This window comes from Trichoderma atroviride, chromosome 7 (genome assembly GCF_020647795.1).
Source record: "Trichoderma atroviride chromosome 7, complete sequence".
In the NCBI taxonomy this organism is placed as follows: domain Eukaryota; kingdom Fungi; phylum Ascomycota; class Sordariomycetes; order Hypocreales; family Hypocreaceae; genus Trichoderma; species Trichoderma atroviride.
Genome location: NC_089406.1, coordinates 3,668,618 through 3,685,824, shown reverse-complemented (window position 1 = coordinate 3,685,824; position 17,207 = coordinate 3,668,618). Strand labels below are relative to the sequence as shown.

The 17,207-nt window shown below is 48.0% G+C and overlaps 5 protein-coding genes across 5 annotated transcripts; 3 read left to right on the top strand and 2 right to left on the bottom strand.

Moving 5' to 3' along the window:
- Nucleotides 1-342: 342 nt before the first annotated feature.
- TrAtP1_013228 (uncharacterized protein) lies at nt 343-2,872 on the bottom strand. The gene has a single exon (XM_014088823.2). The coding sequence runs from the start codon at nt 2,327-2,329 to the stop codon at nt 554-556; it is 1,776 nt and encodes a 591-aa protein (XP_013944298.2). The 5' UTR covers nt 2,330-2,872; the 3' UTR covers nt 343-553.
- Nucleotides 2,873-5,491: 2,619 nt separating this feature from the next.
- TrAtP1_013227 (uncharacterized protein) lies at nt 5,492-7,066 on the top strand (the record flags this gene model as incomplete). Its single annotated transcript, XM_066115834.1, has 4 exons — nt 5,492-5,679; nt 5,749-5,986; nt 6,055-6,188; nt 6,319-7,066. The coding sequence occupies 4 exons, from the start codon at nt 5,492-5,494 to the stop codon at nt 7,064-7,066; spliced, it is 1,308 nt and encodes a 435-aa protein (XP_065971934.1).
- A 656-nt stretch (nt 7,067-7,722) lies between these two features.
- TrAtP1_013226 (uncharacterized protein) lies at nt 7,723-10,789 on the top strand. Its single transcript, XM_014088821.2, has 15 exons — nt 7,723-7,842; nt 7,948-7,956; nt 8,012-8,058; nt 8,115-8,170; nt 8,223-8,259; nt 8,309-8,337; nt 8,393-8,459; nt 8,516-8,654; nt 8,713-8,720; nt 8,791-8,804; nt 8,933-9,600; nt 9,658-9,874; nt 9,930-10,175; nt 10,243-10,522; nt 10,586-10,789. The coding sequence occupies exons 1-14, from the start codon at nt 7,794-7,796 to the stop codon at nt 10,403-10,405; spliced, it is 1,749 nt and encodes a 582-aa protein (XP_013944296.2). The 5' UTR covers nt 7,723-7,793; the 3' UTR covers nt 10,406-10,522; nt 10,586-10,789.
- Nucleotides 10,790-11,755: 966 nt separating this feature from the next.
- On the bottom strand, nt 11,756-14,519 carry TrAtP1_013225 (uncharacterized protein). Its single transcript, XM_014088344.2, has 9 exons — nt 14,121-14,519; nt 14,025-14,070; nt 13,842-13,962; nt 13,637-13,787; nt 12,961-13,567; nt 12,820-12,888; nt 12,508-12,767; nt 11,957-12,441; nt 11,756-11,863 (listed from the first exon to the last, which is right to left on the bottom strand). The coding sequence occupies exons 1-9, from the start codon at nt 14,183-14,185 to the stop codon at nt 11,823-11,825; spliced, it is 1,845 nt and encodes a 614-aa protein (XP_013943819.2). The 5' UTR covers nt 14,186-14,519; the 3' UTR covers nt 11,756-11,822.
- A 526-nt stretch (nt 14,520-15,045) lies between these two features.
- TrAtP1_013224 (uncharacterized protein) lies at nt 15,046-16,583 on the top strand (the record flags this gene model as incomplete). The annotated part of the gene is made up of 5 exons (XM_014088251.2): nt 15,046-15,161; nt 15,461-15,572; nt 15,630-15,697; nt 15,755-16,340; nt 16,443-16,583. 5 exons carry the CDS (start codon nt 15,046-15,048, stop codon nt 16,581-16,583), a joined length of 1,023 nt encoding a protein of 340 aa, XP_013943726.2.
- Nucleotides 16,584-17,207: the final 624 nt, after the last annotated feature.

The window sequence follows — 17,207 nt, the reverse complement described above, 5'->3', positions numbered from 1 at the left end:
TACTCCCCTTGGTACCCTATCTCTTACCTAGGATCACCCTATTTCTTTGGCCTATTCCTCAGAATGCAGTGATTCCAAATAGCTCGCTTGATCCTTGACGGAGACGTGCATAGTGGCGAGACGGCGTTGAAATGATTTACAAACGCCGCGAATAAACGCCCATATGTGAACCGCCATGGGTCTCAGACAGCATCAGTCCTGCCAATGTCTCAAACTCGCAAACAAGCATCGAAAACTTTCTTCCCAAAATGGAATGCCTGATAGTCTTGATTGGCTCTGACACATGCCCCATCATGATCAGCTAAGCGTCACCCATGAAACTGACTTAAGATGATCTCATAATGAGATTACTCAACGCATTAATCATCACATTGTTTCGAATGCTACCAATTATGGAGTACGAACATTATGTACAGCTGATAAGCAAATGATAACTCCCTCTATCTTTCCGAACATGAAAAAAAAAATTAAAAAAAATTAAAAGGAACAATTATATAACTTTTCGAATTCTTTCAAACTCTATTCTTCTCCCTCCATTAAACCTTGTATATGCTTATTTCTCCGCGCGCTGCTGTGTCTCTTCGACGTCAGAGTCGGAGGCCAAGGTCTGCTCGCTTGTGAGACGAGGATTGCGAATGAGCAGAGAAAAGGCAATGAGAGGAATGCAGATGCAGATGCCGGTGATTGTGAGAAGGCGCTGGATATGCTGGTAGGCATCGACAATGGCGTCTCTCTCAGGCGTGCCCGGAGGGTAGGGAATGACGGCCATGAGAGGATTGCCATAGACTTCGGCTGCCAGCGTGGAGTTGATGTTTGCCAGCCGGTTCTCCAAAGTCTTGGGGAGCAGCTGAGTCCACAAGGCTCCAGACACGGTATTTCCCAGAGCAGATCCGATGTTGTAAACGGCCAAGTAGAGACCCGTAATGACAGCCAAGTTTTCATGCTTCAGGCCGACCTGAATAGACGCCTGAGCGGTATATGGGAAGAGACCGCCGGCAACACCCAGAACAACCTGAGCGCCAATGACACCGGCTCGGCTAGAGCCCGAAACAGCTCCACGGTAATGGATGAGCAGTCCAAAAGCCACCATGAACAGACAAGTTCCCATGATGACGAAGATTTTAAGACGACGGACTTTGTAAACCACTATGCCGAGGAGGGCTCCGATGATGACGCTGACAAACGAGTACAGCGACGTCACTCGGGTCGCAGTGGTGATTGAAAAGTTGAAGGCAACAACCAGGACGGTGTAGAGAAAGTCGCCCTGCATCGTCCACGCAAAGTTGAGGCAGACGGCGATGCCCATGGGCGCCCACACAGAGCGGTCCTTCATGAGGGCAAAGGGAACCAGCGGGTGCGGCGCCTTGAGCTCCCAGTAGACAAAGAAGGGGATGCAGCAAAAGCCAATGACGAGCGGTGCGATGATGTGAGCGGTGCGCCATTCGCTGTGGACTCCGCCAGCCAGCGTAAAGGGCACCAGGATGAGGGCGAAGACGGCAATGAGGAGGATGATGCCGATGACGTCCAGCAGCCAGAACAGCTCGACGATGAGGTTCTTGAGGCCGAGAAGCTCAAACGACGAGCGGTAGTTGACGAGACGGCCCTGCTTCTTGGCCCGGTGTCCCACCAGCGAGAGGCTGACGATGAGCGGCAGCGCGCAGACGGGGTAGATGATGCACCACATGCCGATGCCCCATTTCCAGGTCGTGACGCCCAGCACGGCGGTTGCGATGTTGCCGCTGCACCACGTGTTGATGATGAAGGGCAGCGCGGGGATGTAGCTGAAGAAGAGCCGGGCGCGCGTGGACGTGATGTCGGCGATGATGACCTCGACCAGCAGCATGATCATGGTGTAGCCCACCTGGTAGATGACGTTGCCGCCGGCATACGTCGCCATGTTGGTGGCCGAGGCCTCGATGACTGTGCCGATGACATAGAAGAAGACGGACACGCAAATCAGCTCGACACGGCCAAAGACGTCGGCAATCTTGGCCGACGTGGGCTGGGCCGCCGCTGCAATGACGGCGCGGAGGACATTGACGGTCGAGAGCTGGGAGTGGCTGTCGAACGAGCCGGTGGCATAGGGCTGGTAGGTGTATCTCAGCGTGCCGTCGAGGCCGTAGCAGTAGGCGACGAGGAAGACGCTGAAGAAGATGAAGTAGCGATCAAGAGTGGTGATGGCACCTGAGATGGCCTCGATGCGGGAGACTCCCGGCGACTTGATATTCTTGACCAGATCGGCAGCAGACTGGTCTGCGCTCTGCTCATGGCCGTTGACGACGGGATCAGCGGCCTTTTCCGCGTCAGGAACCACGGCGTTGGTAGACATTATGACGATGCGAATATAATAAGGACGCAAAAATCAACAACAATGAGAGAGGCGCCGGGTTCGGAAAGATCTTCACGGCGCCACTTGCGTGTGCTGCTCTCTCTTTGTCAGACAAGAAGCAGTGAGACTGCGATAACGCCTTTAGTGATCAGCAAACGAAGCGATCGCACAAGGCCGGATTTTCTCGACAAGTTCCGGATGCGGACTTGGATGCATGTGCATGCTCATATATGCAAGTGAGAAGCAGGGGGGGAGGAGGAACCCTCTCTGAGTCCTCCACGGCTGTGGCACAAGTTATATATTTCGTTTTCTAGCGTCCACCCCCAAACGCGTCTGCCTGATCCGATCGATTAGATTAATGGAGGCGAAGAAAAAAACCGGCGCAATGGTGCCCCGAAGGAGCCAAGATGCAAAAATTAGCTTGATCAATGGCTTTATCTGATGATCAGATTAAAAGCGGGCCGATGGAGTAGAGGCCGAGAAAAAAAAACTTCTTCTGGAGAGCCCGGCCAGAGAAATCCATCGGTCGGTGCTGCCAAGTCTGGCTAATGAGGATTGGAATCCTGGATTCTGTGTGACACGACTCGAAGCCAGGGGGGGCCAGAAGGGTTTTTGCCTACTAGCAACCAATCGCATAAAGACGCCGAATGCCGTCGTTTGTGTTACGAGTACGATAAGATGTTGGGATCCAGAGCATCTGTTGGCGGTGGCGAGGAAGAGACGAGGTAGAAATGATGTTGCCAGAGCATCTCTTGTAAGTCTGTGGCTTGCGAGCAAGGAATGAAGCGACGAGAGAAGATACGCAAAGTGTAACCTTAAACGGCCTTGAAGCCTTACGAATGAAGTACATGCGCATAGATACTGGATGGTACCTTTTCGATACCTTTTCACCGTTCGTACGAGTATAAGTGGCTTCTCGCCTACTCAACCAGGCCCAGCTCGGCTTGGCTCTCTGTTGGCTCCCCTTCTCTTATACCCTTTTTCTTGAAATTTTCTCGCAGCCCACTCCATCGCCAAGTCTCACCGAACGCTTCAACGGACCCAGGCCCTTCCAGCCCTTCCAGCCCTTCCAGCATTTTTTGCCGGAAGGATCCGCATCCTGCCGGAGCCACAAAAGGCATCTTGGAGGGGCGGCATGAGCGCATTTTTCGCAGCGTGGCGCTCGGTGGCGGCCATCAAGCTTCCATCTCTATTCCAGACGCAACGTCCACCGCAAAAGCCGTAACAAAAGCCGTAGCAAAAAGCCCAGATCACATCGAACAGAGCCCGCAGCAACAGCATGACACAAGAGCTCGAGCCTACATGTAGGCTGCGTCTCTTCCGGGATGGGGCGCGCTAGACAGTTTCTTTCTCGGAGCTTTTGGCGCCACAATAATCGCTAGTGCCACTCTTTTTTCGCATCCGGAAGTTCTGCGATGGGCCGATAAAATATCGAACCGGGAAGCTCTGTAGCTTGAGGTGGAATCAAGGTGAGCTGCAGACGCTCGCAAGCCGAGACAGCGAGGTGTCTTGACCGATTCTCCGACAAGGCAATCAGGGAAGCATATTTATACCGAGGCTATTCAGTGACTGCGCTTGGTTGAGAACTATAAGTCAAATCAATACTGTCCTTGCAAACGACTTGCTGTGTTGCATTTGACGACATGTACCTGCAGATCGAAAATGAACGCGTATCACTGCATCTGGGAATTCTCGTAAATGTATAAAGAGGCGTTTGGTCTGAACAATGCAAACAGATGCCACGGGGAAAACATAGCACATGAGTTCAGCTCTTTTCAAACACCCTGAGAGGTTGCTAGCTTCCCACATCTCGCCACTGAGAGAAGACTAACGGGGTTAACCGTTGGTACCTCGATCTGTGGCTTGCTCGGCTTGATACAGTCAGTTGTTTCGGGCCATCTCAAGCAGGACAGCTGGCCTGATGAAACAAGTTTAATTGCCATGGCTGCCACTAGACTCCTACTTTGTGGCCGCTATTTGTATCTCTTCTCTTCCATTTTGCTGTCCCATTGGTTGGCCACAACTTAAGCATACGAGAAACCATGATGCAAGCCCACCATGCACGCGTGTTCCATCGCTTTTGTAATTTCGCTGCTGCGCTGATAAAAGTCAATTGAGCCTCTGTTTTGTAATACGAGAATATATCTGTTTGCAATTCCTCCGCCCCTAAGACTCCAAGTATTCTGTACGAGCCGCACTGCTTTAATCTGACTACATGTAATCTGTATCTGGTCATTGTTCATATACTACTGTATCAATGATCCTTCCAGATACTATTCAACTCTGACCAAGAGCTGGAAGCATGCAATCAGCAATCAAACGGCTTCGATATGCCATGTTACGGCAAACATTCCAGACATGAAACAGCTGTCATAGATTTAAAGACCCAGGTAGTTCGTCAGTCGCTAAATTTGTTGGCGTGAACAATTTTATCTACGTTCTTGTGACAGGTTTTTATACCAAGGTACCTGATTGATGATGAGCATACGCGTTCATCCTAGTCTCTTTGAAACGATTGATACAATACTTGCCTAATACTTCTCTGATACTTGTCCAAGTCGTGATTGGGGGATCCATTCTGGTTACCATAGTTTGCGCCGCGGTGGTCCATTGCTTGTGATGATACGTGGAAAGTTGAGCCTCCTGATGCTTCAGCGACAAAGCGGGTATACCGGCAATCTCAGATTGTACTGCATTTCCTTTTGCAGCACACGTAGGCAACTAATGCAGGGGATATAGGAGCATTCGAGGCGCCCGATGGAGATTTCCTCTTTCCACAACAGATGAGATATTACCCGAGTAGCACTACGAGCCCAACATGGGTACTCAACAAACCTGTTTGATGCCCAACTTCTAGCCATGCGGTGGCATAAAACTAGATGCCACAATATCTCAGATACGCTGCAATCATCGGCGGCTTGAAAATGGTCGATGGATTGCCGAGTTGTCCGGATTCACTCGCGTAATGAGCTTGACCTCTGATAAGCCAAAACTGCCATGGACAGTCCCATCCACTACATAGCTAGACCTATTATAAATTACACAAGTGATACTGTGTTCTTTTGTCGTCTTTTCATTTCATTTCTCTCCCTTCCCTCCTTCTCTTTTCCCCGTTTGTCGAATACCTGAAAATCCGTAATAGGTTGCGCATTGACCTTCAAGATGCTTCACCACTGCTGGGCTCTTTATGCGGCGCTTGTAGCTACTTGGGTCCTAGTCACCTCGGCCTTGGAAGATTATGATCACTCGACATCACATTTAGAGAAGCGCTATCCCAAGAGCGAAGACGGCCGCTGTGGTGTTAATTTTGGCACACGTTGCGAGGATGACGAGGGCTGCTCGGCTGAGGGGTATGTCATGTCTCTAAATACTGCATGAAACTGATATAAAATGCCAACTTACAAACTTGTCAAAATCAGGTGGTGCGGAACAGGATACTCGTATTGCTCTGCTCCCGCATGCCAGCTTGAATATGGCCCTTACTGTGACGCAAACAGGCGGCCACTCGGAGCAAATACTGAAGATTGGCCACGCCCTCATGTAGGCGACGTGCCATATGGACAAGCCATTTTTAACTGTAAAAAGCCCGGCACTGTTGCATTGACTTTTGATGATGGCCCGTGGAAATATACCGAGCAACTGCTCGACGTGTTGGAGGTACGTATGCTATCGCCGTGTAGATATAGAGTACCTTGACGAAGAAGATACTAATTCATTGTCTTTAGGAATACAATGTCAAGGCTACCTTTTTCATTACAGGCCGAAATCTCGGTAAAGGAGCAATCAATGACCCTGAGCTTGATTGGGCCCGCCTCATTCACCGAATGAAGGCGGATGGCCACCAAATCGCTAGTCATACGTGGTCTCATCAGCGTCTTCCTACGCTTAGCAAGACCCTTCTCCGCCAACAGATGATTTATAACGAGATTGCTCTTGCAGATATTCTTGGCTTTTTCCCAACTTATATGCGCCCCCCCTTACTCGGCTAGCAATGAGGACGTGGACGAGTGGCTCGGCGAGCTGGGATACCACGTCACCTACTTTGATCTGGATACACAGGGCTATCTACACGATAGCGAAGATGAAATTGAAGAATGCAAGAACATTGTTGACAAGGCCTTTACAAATAAAGACTTGGAGACCGACAGCTACTTGCACATTGAGCATGACACAGTATACGAGACGGTGTCTACTCTGGTATCATACACCATCGACGCTCTCTATCACGCCGGATTCACAGCAGTAACTGTTGGCCAGTGTCTGGATGACCCAGAAGAAAACTGGTATCGCTGGCCAGACCATGAGGATAAGAAGCGTTCGCTCGAAGCGCTGGAAGAACGCGCTCCTCACCATTTTAACCAAACTTTGGGCACTCGGAATCACACAAACGGAACTTCCACCAATAAAGTTTCTGAGTCCAATCAGCATTCCTCTTCCAGGCATTTCCGCCTCCAACCTTTCAAGCCTCAGCCATCGGTGAAAGAATCTCGCCTTACACTCAACCAAGCTCTCTCTCACCCCGCCAGTCGTCTTTTCGGCAAGTCATTCCCTCTTCGCCAACTGCCATTCAATGAGACTCGTTGCGGCGCCGAGTTTGCCAGTATCTCATGCGAACGCAATCAGATTGAGAAATGCTGTTCAAAGGCTGGCTGGTGCGGATCTACCGGAGAGCATTGTCTTGACGGCTGCCAGGAGGAGTTTGGTCGCTGTGCCAGCCCATTGATGCCTGATCATTGAACTGGATTTATTTTGTTTTTACCCTCATTCTTTTCAATTTCCCATGTTGCTCTTTACTCTTTTCGTTTGGGAGAGATTTTTCCCACACCTAATCCGCTTTTCGTTGGAGGTTTGGTGGGACTATTTGGTGCATTTATATTTGACGACATTTGCTTTATTTCATTTGGAGTATATTTTGTTAGGAATCTGGGGTGTTTTGAAAACTAGTCGATTTTTCATACGGGAAAAATATTCAGAGAAAACTAAAAAAAAATTAGATAGTACAACATTTGCACCTCTTTACAAAGTGTTTCTTTCTTTCATGAGCCACTGTGTTTGTATCAGAGTATTCCTCTCCCGCTTTAGTGGCCGTCACATGGCGAAGAATCGACGACATTGACCCGGGGACGCCTTATCAGCGATAAGATAGCCGCCAAGATGCGCTAAAGCTGCTGCTGTAACCTCTGAACGTGCGTATCTGCACGGCACGCTACAGTGACAGAGTACGCCGCCAGCCGCAGTAAAACGCTAGGGGCGCAAAGTACCTGCGAACAGCCGCAGTGACATCGAGACCCTGTGCGTATTAAGCTTTTTCCGGACTAGACCGTCTCCCCCGCTTTTATTTTTCTTTCGCAGATGCGCCAAAGATTTTTTTTCTTCTAGAATCTCGCGCCTCAGAAAAGATTGATAGCGACATCTTTTCATCAATACTCGTGTTTCTAGGTTATCCGAACAGCAAGCCGCCAACATGCGTGTCGTTCTAGTCAGCGGTGGTGTCATTTCCGGCGTGGGCAAAGGTGAGTTCGCGGTGCTGCTAATGCATGCCCTGTTGATGAAACATCACCTTGACATGTGAGATCATCATCTATCCTGAGCCGACGTGCTAACTCGTGAATCTTTAGGCATTATTGGTATGGCGACTAATGAGTCCGAATGGATTATGCAGCTTGTTAACAGCATCAACAGCCAGCAGTGCCGGACTTCTCCTCAAGACTATGGGTCTTCGAGTCACAGTATGATGCTGCGGACGATCCATCTTCTCGTCTCTTACTTACGCCGTGATTTACAGGCCCTGAAAATTGACCCGTACCTCAACACAGACGCCGGATTGCTCAATCCTCTAGAGTGAGACTGACCAAGTTACGTTTGCTATGCATGAGCTAACAGAGCCATCTAGACATGGCGAATGCTTTGTTCTGGCCGATGGCGGAGAGGTGGGAGAAGATGGCGCCAATTGTTGATGCTTGATGCTGACTCTTCTAGACTGATCTGGATCTTGGAAACTACGAGAGGTTGGACTTTGGTTTCTATGCTCCTCGATGAAAACATTGCTGACATCGTGTTCAGATATCTTGGCATCCAGCTGAGCAATGAGAGCAACATGACGACTGGCAAAATCTACAAGCTCGTCATTGTAAGATACCACTGAATGTGAATTGCATGTCCCCATCGGATGCTGACGTCTTCCAGGACAAAGAGAGACGCGGAGACTATCTGGGCAAGACCGTTCAAGTGGTGCCCCATGTCACTGATCAGATCCAAGAGTGGGTTGAGCGAGTCGCCAAGATTCCCGTCGATAGCTCTGGAGAGGAGCCCGATGTTTGCATTAGTATGTGTTGGCAGAGTGTATTGCATGGTTTATAATAACGCTGACTGATCTTCTCTAGTTGAGTTGGTACGTTCTCCTAGAACATTCTCCCGAGTACAGTATTTCGATTCTACGATTCTAACGCCCAAGCTCGCAGGGTGGAACTGTTGGGTATGTCTCTCGTCCCACTGTCCAATGTTTGCGTGGTTTGCTTCCACTCTTGACGCCGATTGTGTTTCAAACTCTGTCGACTTGGAGACGGGCAATCTTCTCAAGCAACATAGCTAACACACCAGTAGTGATATCGAATCCGCACCTTTCATCGAAGCCCTTGTTCAGCTACAGCACAGACTCGGCCGCGAGAACTTCTTCAGCATTGCAGTATCATATGTGCCAATCATCAATGGAGAGGAAAAGACCAAGCCGACTCAACACGCCGTCAAATCGATGCGCAGTGCCGGCTTGATTCCCGACATGGTTGCCTGCCGATGCGAACGATCCCTCGACGAAGACACCATCCGAAAGGTCGCTCGAAGCTGCCAGGTTCAATACGAACAAGTTATCGGTGTGCGAGACATGGACACCATCTACCAGGTTCCTATGCTTCTTGAACAGGAGGGCCTGCTCAAACTCCTCCAGAAGGGTTTGGCTCTTGATAAGGTCAACCTCTCTTCGGCTCAAATCAAGCAAGGCCAGAACCTGTGGGGCCTCTGGAAGAAGACCGTCATCCCTGAACACCACCTCGAGCCTGTCAGCATCGCGTTGGTAGGCAAATACGTCACCCTTGACGATGCATACCTGAGCGTGCGAAAATCGCTTGAGCATTCGGCCATGCGATGCAAGCGCAAGCTGAACCTCATTCCCGTGGACTCTGAGCATCTGGAGAAAGATATGCAGACGGCCGATCCTATCAAGTATCACAACGCCTGGAAGGCTGTCTGCGAGGCTAATGGCGTCATTGTGCCGGGTAAGTAATCCAACGATAGAAATGCCGCCAACGAAGCTTACGTGGATGGTGTTTTAGGCGGCTTCGGTTCAAGAGGAATTGAGGGAATGATTGAGGCCACCAAGTGGGCTCGCGAGCGCAAGGTGCCTTTCCTTGGAATCTGCCTGGGCCTCCAGGTGGCCGTCCAGGAATATGCTCGCAATATCCTTGGATACAAGCACGCCACCTCCGAGGAGGTTTCAGGTGCCCTTGCAGAGCATCGCTTCGTCATCTTTATGCCTGAAGGCTCCAAAGAGTAAGATGAACTGTGATTCTTGAAAGAGACATGAACGCTGACCTTTCTTTTCTAGACAAATGGGCGGCACAATGAGACTCGGCACTCGCACAACGCACTTTAAGCCTGGCACCGAATGGAGCAAGCTCCGAGCCATGTACGAGGGCGCCGACGTTGTTGAGGAGCGCCACCGACATCGTTATGAGGTTAACCCCGAATACATCGACGAACTGGAGCAGGGTGGTCTCGCTATCACGTCTCTTGACGATCAAGGAGTGCGAGTCGAGACCATTGAGATCAAGGATCATCCCTTCTTTGTTGGGTAAGCAACTCGAGCGGCAGCTCAGCTCAGAAATCTCAAAGGAAAAAATGCTAATCTCAGTAAACAGATTGCAAGCCCATCCCGAACTCACCAGCAAAGTCCTGAGCCCCTCTCCTCCATTCCTCGGATTCGTGGCGGCCAGCGCAGGATGCCTCGACCAAATCACCAAAGAGATCAACAACAAGAAGGATGGACTGGTGAATGGAACTAGTGGCGCTTCCCACTTTTAAAGTAGCAGGCTGCCTGTAGACCGCAGAATCTTAGAACGTCTCATTTAATCAATGCATAAATCGCAGGGCATGTAGGACATATAGACGGTCTGTCTTCAAGACGACCACCGGCGCCAGGTAGGCACACCTAAACAATTCAGAACACTCTTTGTATAATCGCACTCGCTAACGGGGACACAGGTCATCATCGATTTTTTTTCGTCATTTACTGTACTTTGGAGAGGTTAACGAGTTACGGGGACTCGCAGGCTTGCGGATCATAGACGAGATAATTGCGTAATAGATATCACAAAGCTTTTTGTTACTTTTATTTACTTTCACCCTTGTTGAAAACCTCCTACTCTTACCCTCCATAAACAAATTATAAGAATCATTGCATCAATAGCACATAATATACAAACAGCTGTGACTGCGTGCTGATAGCTACAGTTATATAAAATAGAATGTTGCTTTATCTGACTTACTTTGTGTTTTCAAGGGTTCTTCAACTGAAAGCAATTCTCCTGTCTCTTGACGGACAGTTTCTATAATCTAGTTCGTCCAATGTAGCCAAACACGCTTAAACGGCAGGATACAGCAGGGCTCTTTATATACCTTGTTTTGCAGTTCATCATACTGATTCAGGTCGATGCTCGCTAGGGCAACATTTTGTAAAACAGTGGTACTATAGTCTGTGGAAATAAATACCTCTAGCGACCTCAATATAACAAGCCCACCGTTTGCTACGGCTTGGTCCCTGCTAGGAGTAACATTTAATAGTACGAGAGCTGTGCTTGATGCCAACATTCCCACACCAACAATCGGGAAGATTGGCATAATATTATATAGCCAGCCTGGCATCTTGAGCCTCCGAAACGTGGCTGCCATAAGGACCAGTCCAAACGTGCCCACAAAGAGGAAGCCTTGCCCCAGTTGAAGCGTCAGCTCCCGACTACCACGCCGCGCGAGAATGAATCCTGTTGCGCAGCTCGCAAAAGTAAACGAAATTGACGGTACCAGCAGTTGAAAGCCAGCATCCTGGCTAGAGTCTAGATGTACTGTTTGGAAGAAGAGTGTTGTGTTGGACAGAACCTAGTGAATGAATAAGAATGGAAGTCATGTGCGAATGAGGGACAACAGTCTACGACCTACCGAGTAGTTAATGAATGATGTTAGAAAACCTGTCACCATGATATTGCAGGCAGGAAACTGGACGAGCAGATATAGTGGAAGAACAGGTCGTACTGCATGCCTCTCGACGAAGACAAGCTAATCCGCCAACATAAAGCTAGAGTTATTACTGGGTTTATCCCTTGGGAAGCTGCCTTATACTAGCGTATGGCTTATTACATAGCTATTATGTATATTATTATTCTGTTCCTTTTTAATACATTCTTGCTATTTTTAAAGTTATTAAAGCTACTAAAACCATCTCATGTTACCCTGGAAAAGCAATACGAAAGGCAATCTCGATTTCATCTAATATCATGCAGCAGCATTTTTTTTAGTCATAAGTGCAAAATTCAATATCACAATATCTGTAGAAGGCTCGTGGTAAATAATTCAACTAACCTCGCATTCCCGCAATTGCTTCAAATGCAGTTGCAAAATTGTTCATTGAAGAAATGATATCTTCTAAACCATGCCGAAGTTCGTCAACTGTGCGCTCTGTATCTTGGGACAGATCTCCGAATAGTATCGGCTGAGCACGGGCGGCGTGAAGTTTATAGAATTGCATCAGTAAGACGTAACTAGCTTGCATAGCACAACATGTGCATGTAGGCATTGCCCGAGGACTAGTTATCCCGTTGGATGTGCTAGGGAAGGGTAGTCTTTGTAACTGTCTTGCGATTGTTAACGCGGATGACACACAAATCTCGGTCGACTGATCGTAAGTGAAAGCAGGGGATTGGAGAATATCGTATGGAGCAATATTCGTCTCATTTGAGATGTTGGCGGACGTATTGAAGCTATTTGTTGTCTTGAGATCACAGTGATTCGCGCTGAAGAGGGGGGTATCCGAAAAGGCTTGAAATCGATGGAGGCGAATTCTCGTGCTGTCGTATGCGAAAAGAAATTAGTCTGAATTCCTGCTACGGCATGGGATTGGAGTCATAATAGACCTAGATAATCTGATTCGTGAAAGTCGTCGCATTACTTGCGCAGTAGCGGACTCGTATGCAGGATCAAGTTCCACGGAGCCTGAGACGGGTACGTGGTTCTCTGCGCGATGAGAGACTTGTAGAACCCAGCTGTCAAGTAATTTCATCTGTTCGTTAATAGAGGACATTTCCGCGTGTGAGTTAAGTTGTTCGTTATAGCTGGACGTAAACTTGACACTTGCTACCCCGATTCGCAGAGCATCGAGGAAGATTAACCATGCCTGGAGGCGTCAGAGCCTGATGTATACATTAATACACTGAGTGATGACTTACTTCTGGATCGCATTCGAATCGTGGATATGGTGTTGTGAATTGGCTGTCGTCGTCGATATTTAAACATGCCTATATGGGAACAAAGCTAGATTAGCTTTCTGTCTACAGCCTGCAAGGCTGACGTTGTGTGTATCAACTCACGCTTTGTCGAACTACGGAGCACAGATGCGCGCAAAAGTAGGTCATCCACCAAGCCCTTCTCTTTGCTTCAGAAAACCCGTCATTTTCGAGTCCCAATCGATGGAGAGACATGTTCTTTGCGATTATCAAAGCTTGGCTTGCTCGGGCTGTCATTTTCAGCAAATTGGCTCGTTCAGTGTGCTCATAGTTGCTCAAGAGAAGCAGTGCTAAGATACTTTCCAGCTCTACCGGTGCTTGTGGATGAAGAGGGTCCCGAGGTATTGAGGACCGCCCAGTGACGGCCGCTGAGCCCACATGATGGTCTGAAATAAAATCAAGGAATTCCGAATCAGCGTCGATGCACTGCAGTGCCGCTTGTACAAATCTTTGGGCGAGAGATTTTCGAAAAGAGACACATGCCGCCGAGGAACAGTGCGCCTCTTGTGGCAAGGGAATAAGAGCAAGTATGGCAGAAAGGGCGAGACTAAGAGGTGATTCTGATAAATTCGGAAGAGCCTTCTTTGCTTCCGCTAGTGGCCAAGGAATAGGGCAATCAGGTGTTAGGCGACGTTTCGGCAGAGGGAGTAATGGGAAATAAGGATGAATGAAGATGTAATAAGCGTTTAGTCTTTTCTTATACATTAGCCCGGTTCAAGAGAGACAGTGGAGTTTCGAATATCATGACAGCCACACTTACATCTCTTGTGCATTTTCATATACTCTAGCTCCATGACCGCCGGCCAGACTGGCTATTGAAAGGGTTCCGTCCTGTTGTTCAATTGTTTCTGGTCGCTTTAGGCCGGCTCCTGGAATGGCAAGGTTTTTAATGCTTTCAAGAGTGAGAACTTCTAAGATGAATTAGTAATTCTTCTTGTTACACTAATCTGGCGGAGATGGCAGACGTTGAGTTGGAGGTGGCCTTGATATCTCATCCTCGTTTACGTGTTCTTTCCGGACGCGCTTCCTCCGTGAGCCGCCCCTTTTGCTGGGGATGTAGGAACAAACCTGATCTCTTATCTTACACTGCAATAGAAGAATCAGATCCTAATCTGTGCACTGGTCATGCTCTTCTTCCTGTTACTTACGCCATAGCATGGTTGTTCGCCGTCGCAGCGCGTTCTCGCTGACCGGCTATATTCTGTTAGAAGTAAATATCAAGGGGAAGAAGAAAAGATGTGTACCAATGCAAACATGCGACCTTTGCCGGCGGCATCGGGAACTTTCTCCCCGTCTTTCTCTGTGACATGGTGTGTGGTAATTGGGTTAATTTAATTAGGAGAATGTGAAGGGCTTTTTCTCTTTCACAAAGTATTGTAAACGCGCGCCCCAATCGGAAAAGTAGTCATCCAGTAGACACAACCAGGCTAGGAAGTGCGGCTGGAATATATTCATAGTGTTCGCTCTTGTCCGACATCCAAACGCCGCGGGATCTGACTTTTGGCTATAGAGACCGACTGACTAATAATGGTGGCAAAACGATGCCTGCCTCAGAAAGCTTGCGGGAATACAAAGGTAATAACCCACTATTTCTTATGTTGGAAGCGCCTTACGCCGGAGATCCTGCTTGCGGAGCTTATTTCTACATAAGACTTAGTCGATGCGGGCCGGGGATTGATCTTGCTCGGCGTTTGCTTTGGTGATCTAAATGCACTCCTCATTGGCTCCCGGACATGGCCGCTGGGGAGTTTCTATACGACGGTATAGATTCTTCAGTCTACTGTGGCGCGTGAATAGATTGTTGATGGGGCGGATTCCTTCTTAGTCTTGCGAATATCGGGGGGAATTGTGCAGAGTCTGGTCCGGGCCGATGTCTTACTTAACTAGGAACATGCTGCGGCTTTCAGGGGATATTTAATGCTATATATATGAATATCGACAGCTGGATTGATACAAATTGGTTATCCACCATCTACAGCCTTTTCTCGGTATTTTGAATCTGACACCATCTTCCGAGCGAACGTTTATTCTGCTGGAAGAGATTGTGTAATGGACGGCTCTCTGGCACAAGTACCTTCTTCTATTCATAGAAGTAGTGTCCTAGCTGGCCCAAGACTTGAAAATAAGGCCGTGGCTGCGTCCTCGACATATTCAAACGACAACCTTACAATGCATTCAGCGGCCAATGTACCACAAACCGATATGGAGAAGCCAGATGACGACCCTGTCCCTCCTCAAAAGCGCAAGAAAAATATTTGGACTGTTGTCCATACTTTCGTTCCAGCGTAAGTGGGCATCTCAGATTCTTCGTTTCATGCTGTCTGTTGATTAGAGTACCTTCAATCACGCCTCTATCATATATAATGTGTGAAAATTCTAAAGATTCTTTTTCAAGGTGGTTCACCGTCAACATGGGCACTGGCATTGTTTCTATCCTCCTTCACAATCTCCCTTACAATGGAGCTTGGTTGTATTGGATCTCAGTCATCTTTTTTTGTCTGAACCTCTTTTTCTTCATTCTTTTCACATTCATATCTGCACTTCGGTACCTCATTAATCCAGGTCTATTTATGACTATGATAAGACATCCTGGCATGTCCCTCTTGTTGGGAGCATTTCCGATTGGTCTCGCTACAATTGTTGAGATGATTGTTTTGGTCTGTGTGCCCGCGTGGGGTAGCTGGGCAGTTACCTTGGTAAGCTGAACCGAGACTTGATGAGATTGGAAAAGAAGCTTACTTTTGTTGCTCTAGGCGTGGACGCTTTGGTGGATTGACGCTGCGATATCGATTATAATCTGCTACTGGATACCATTTGTCATGTAAGTCATGGCCATCTGCCTATTGCTTCAATTAATATGACTAATTATAATTTCCAGTATGCACGTTCACGATGTGAGATTAGAAACTCTTTCTGCAACCTGGCTTCTTCCCATAGCTTCTGCAATCGTCGCGTCCGCCATCGGCGGAGTTGTGGCTGAAGTCATAGAGAATGAGCGACATGCTCTTTGGACTCTTATGACTTCATACTTCCTCTGGGGAACTGCCATGCCTCTCTCTCTAACCTGCTTGGTTATTTTGTATCAACGTCTGTCAATGCACAGCCTACCGCCTCCAGAAGCTATAGTATCCATGTTTTTGCCGGTTGCGCCCCTTGGCCAAGGTGGATATGCAATTATGCAGCTCGGCAAAGTAGCAGCTGAAGTTTTCCCCAAAACCGGCGTCCTCGGGAAAATGGGAGCCAAGTCTGGAGAGATTTTATATGTTACAGGTTGGATACTTGGCTTCATCATGTGGGCAAATGGTCTGGCGTGGATTTTCTTCGCTCTAGCCAGCCTGAGTCGTCGCAAATTTGCGTTCAACCTTGGCTGGTGGGGATTCACGTTTCCTGTTGGTGTCTGGGCTGGTGCAACGATAGCAATTGGCCAAGAAATGCCGTCTAGATTCTTCAGTGTTTTAGGAACTGTAAGTTGCAACCTTTTTCTTAACGCTCCCTACATTTATACCAGCTATTAGGATATTTCCTCCTAACCAATGTATTATGAAGCTAATACGCATGAATAACAGATTGTTACAGTTATTGTAACGCTGCTGTGGGTCATGGTTGCTACTCTTACAATAAGCAAGATTATAGAGGGTAAAATATTCATGGCACCAGATTATGAACAGTGGAAAAAGAAGAAAAGCCAAGCCACCGAAGATGTATAAGCGAAATGGTAGCAGAAAAAATGTAGCTGTATCTAGGCATATAAAAATGCTTAGAATATATACGATGGTGTTATTCACACCCCGACAACTTTGGCCCGCTAAAATGAAGCATCGCTGCAATGCAGCCCAACCAAAGCCTTAAATAGCACAAACCTATTTTATACAGTATCGATGATTCCATGACAGAATTCCATATAGTAGCAAGTCTTTTTCTGGCAAGGCGCAATTACACCGCGAGCTGTGCATGTAGTTAGGCAACCCAGTGCTCAGACCTAAATATGGACAGCTAGGCTCGAATGCCATAAGTTTTGAGTCAGCTTGGGAAGTCGTCAAATGCCTAAAAAGGCAAGTCGTTTGAATTGAAGGCTAGACTGCGGGAAAAACTGCCGATCAACCCCCTAAACCTTTAATTCTTACATGGAAACTTTTACAGAGTACGAGCTTGACAATTGCTCTGTCTCTCTCTGGGAAGACAATGCTATTGGCCGTGTAGTGGGCAAGTCGCTAATTCTTTCTCAAGTTTGTCTAAGCAAGGCAGATCCTTGTAAAGGCATCCGTTATGCGCTGCCTGGAAACGCCATCAGTCGGTATTTCATGAACTTCCAAGTCTAAATACAGAACATA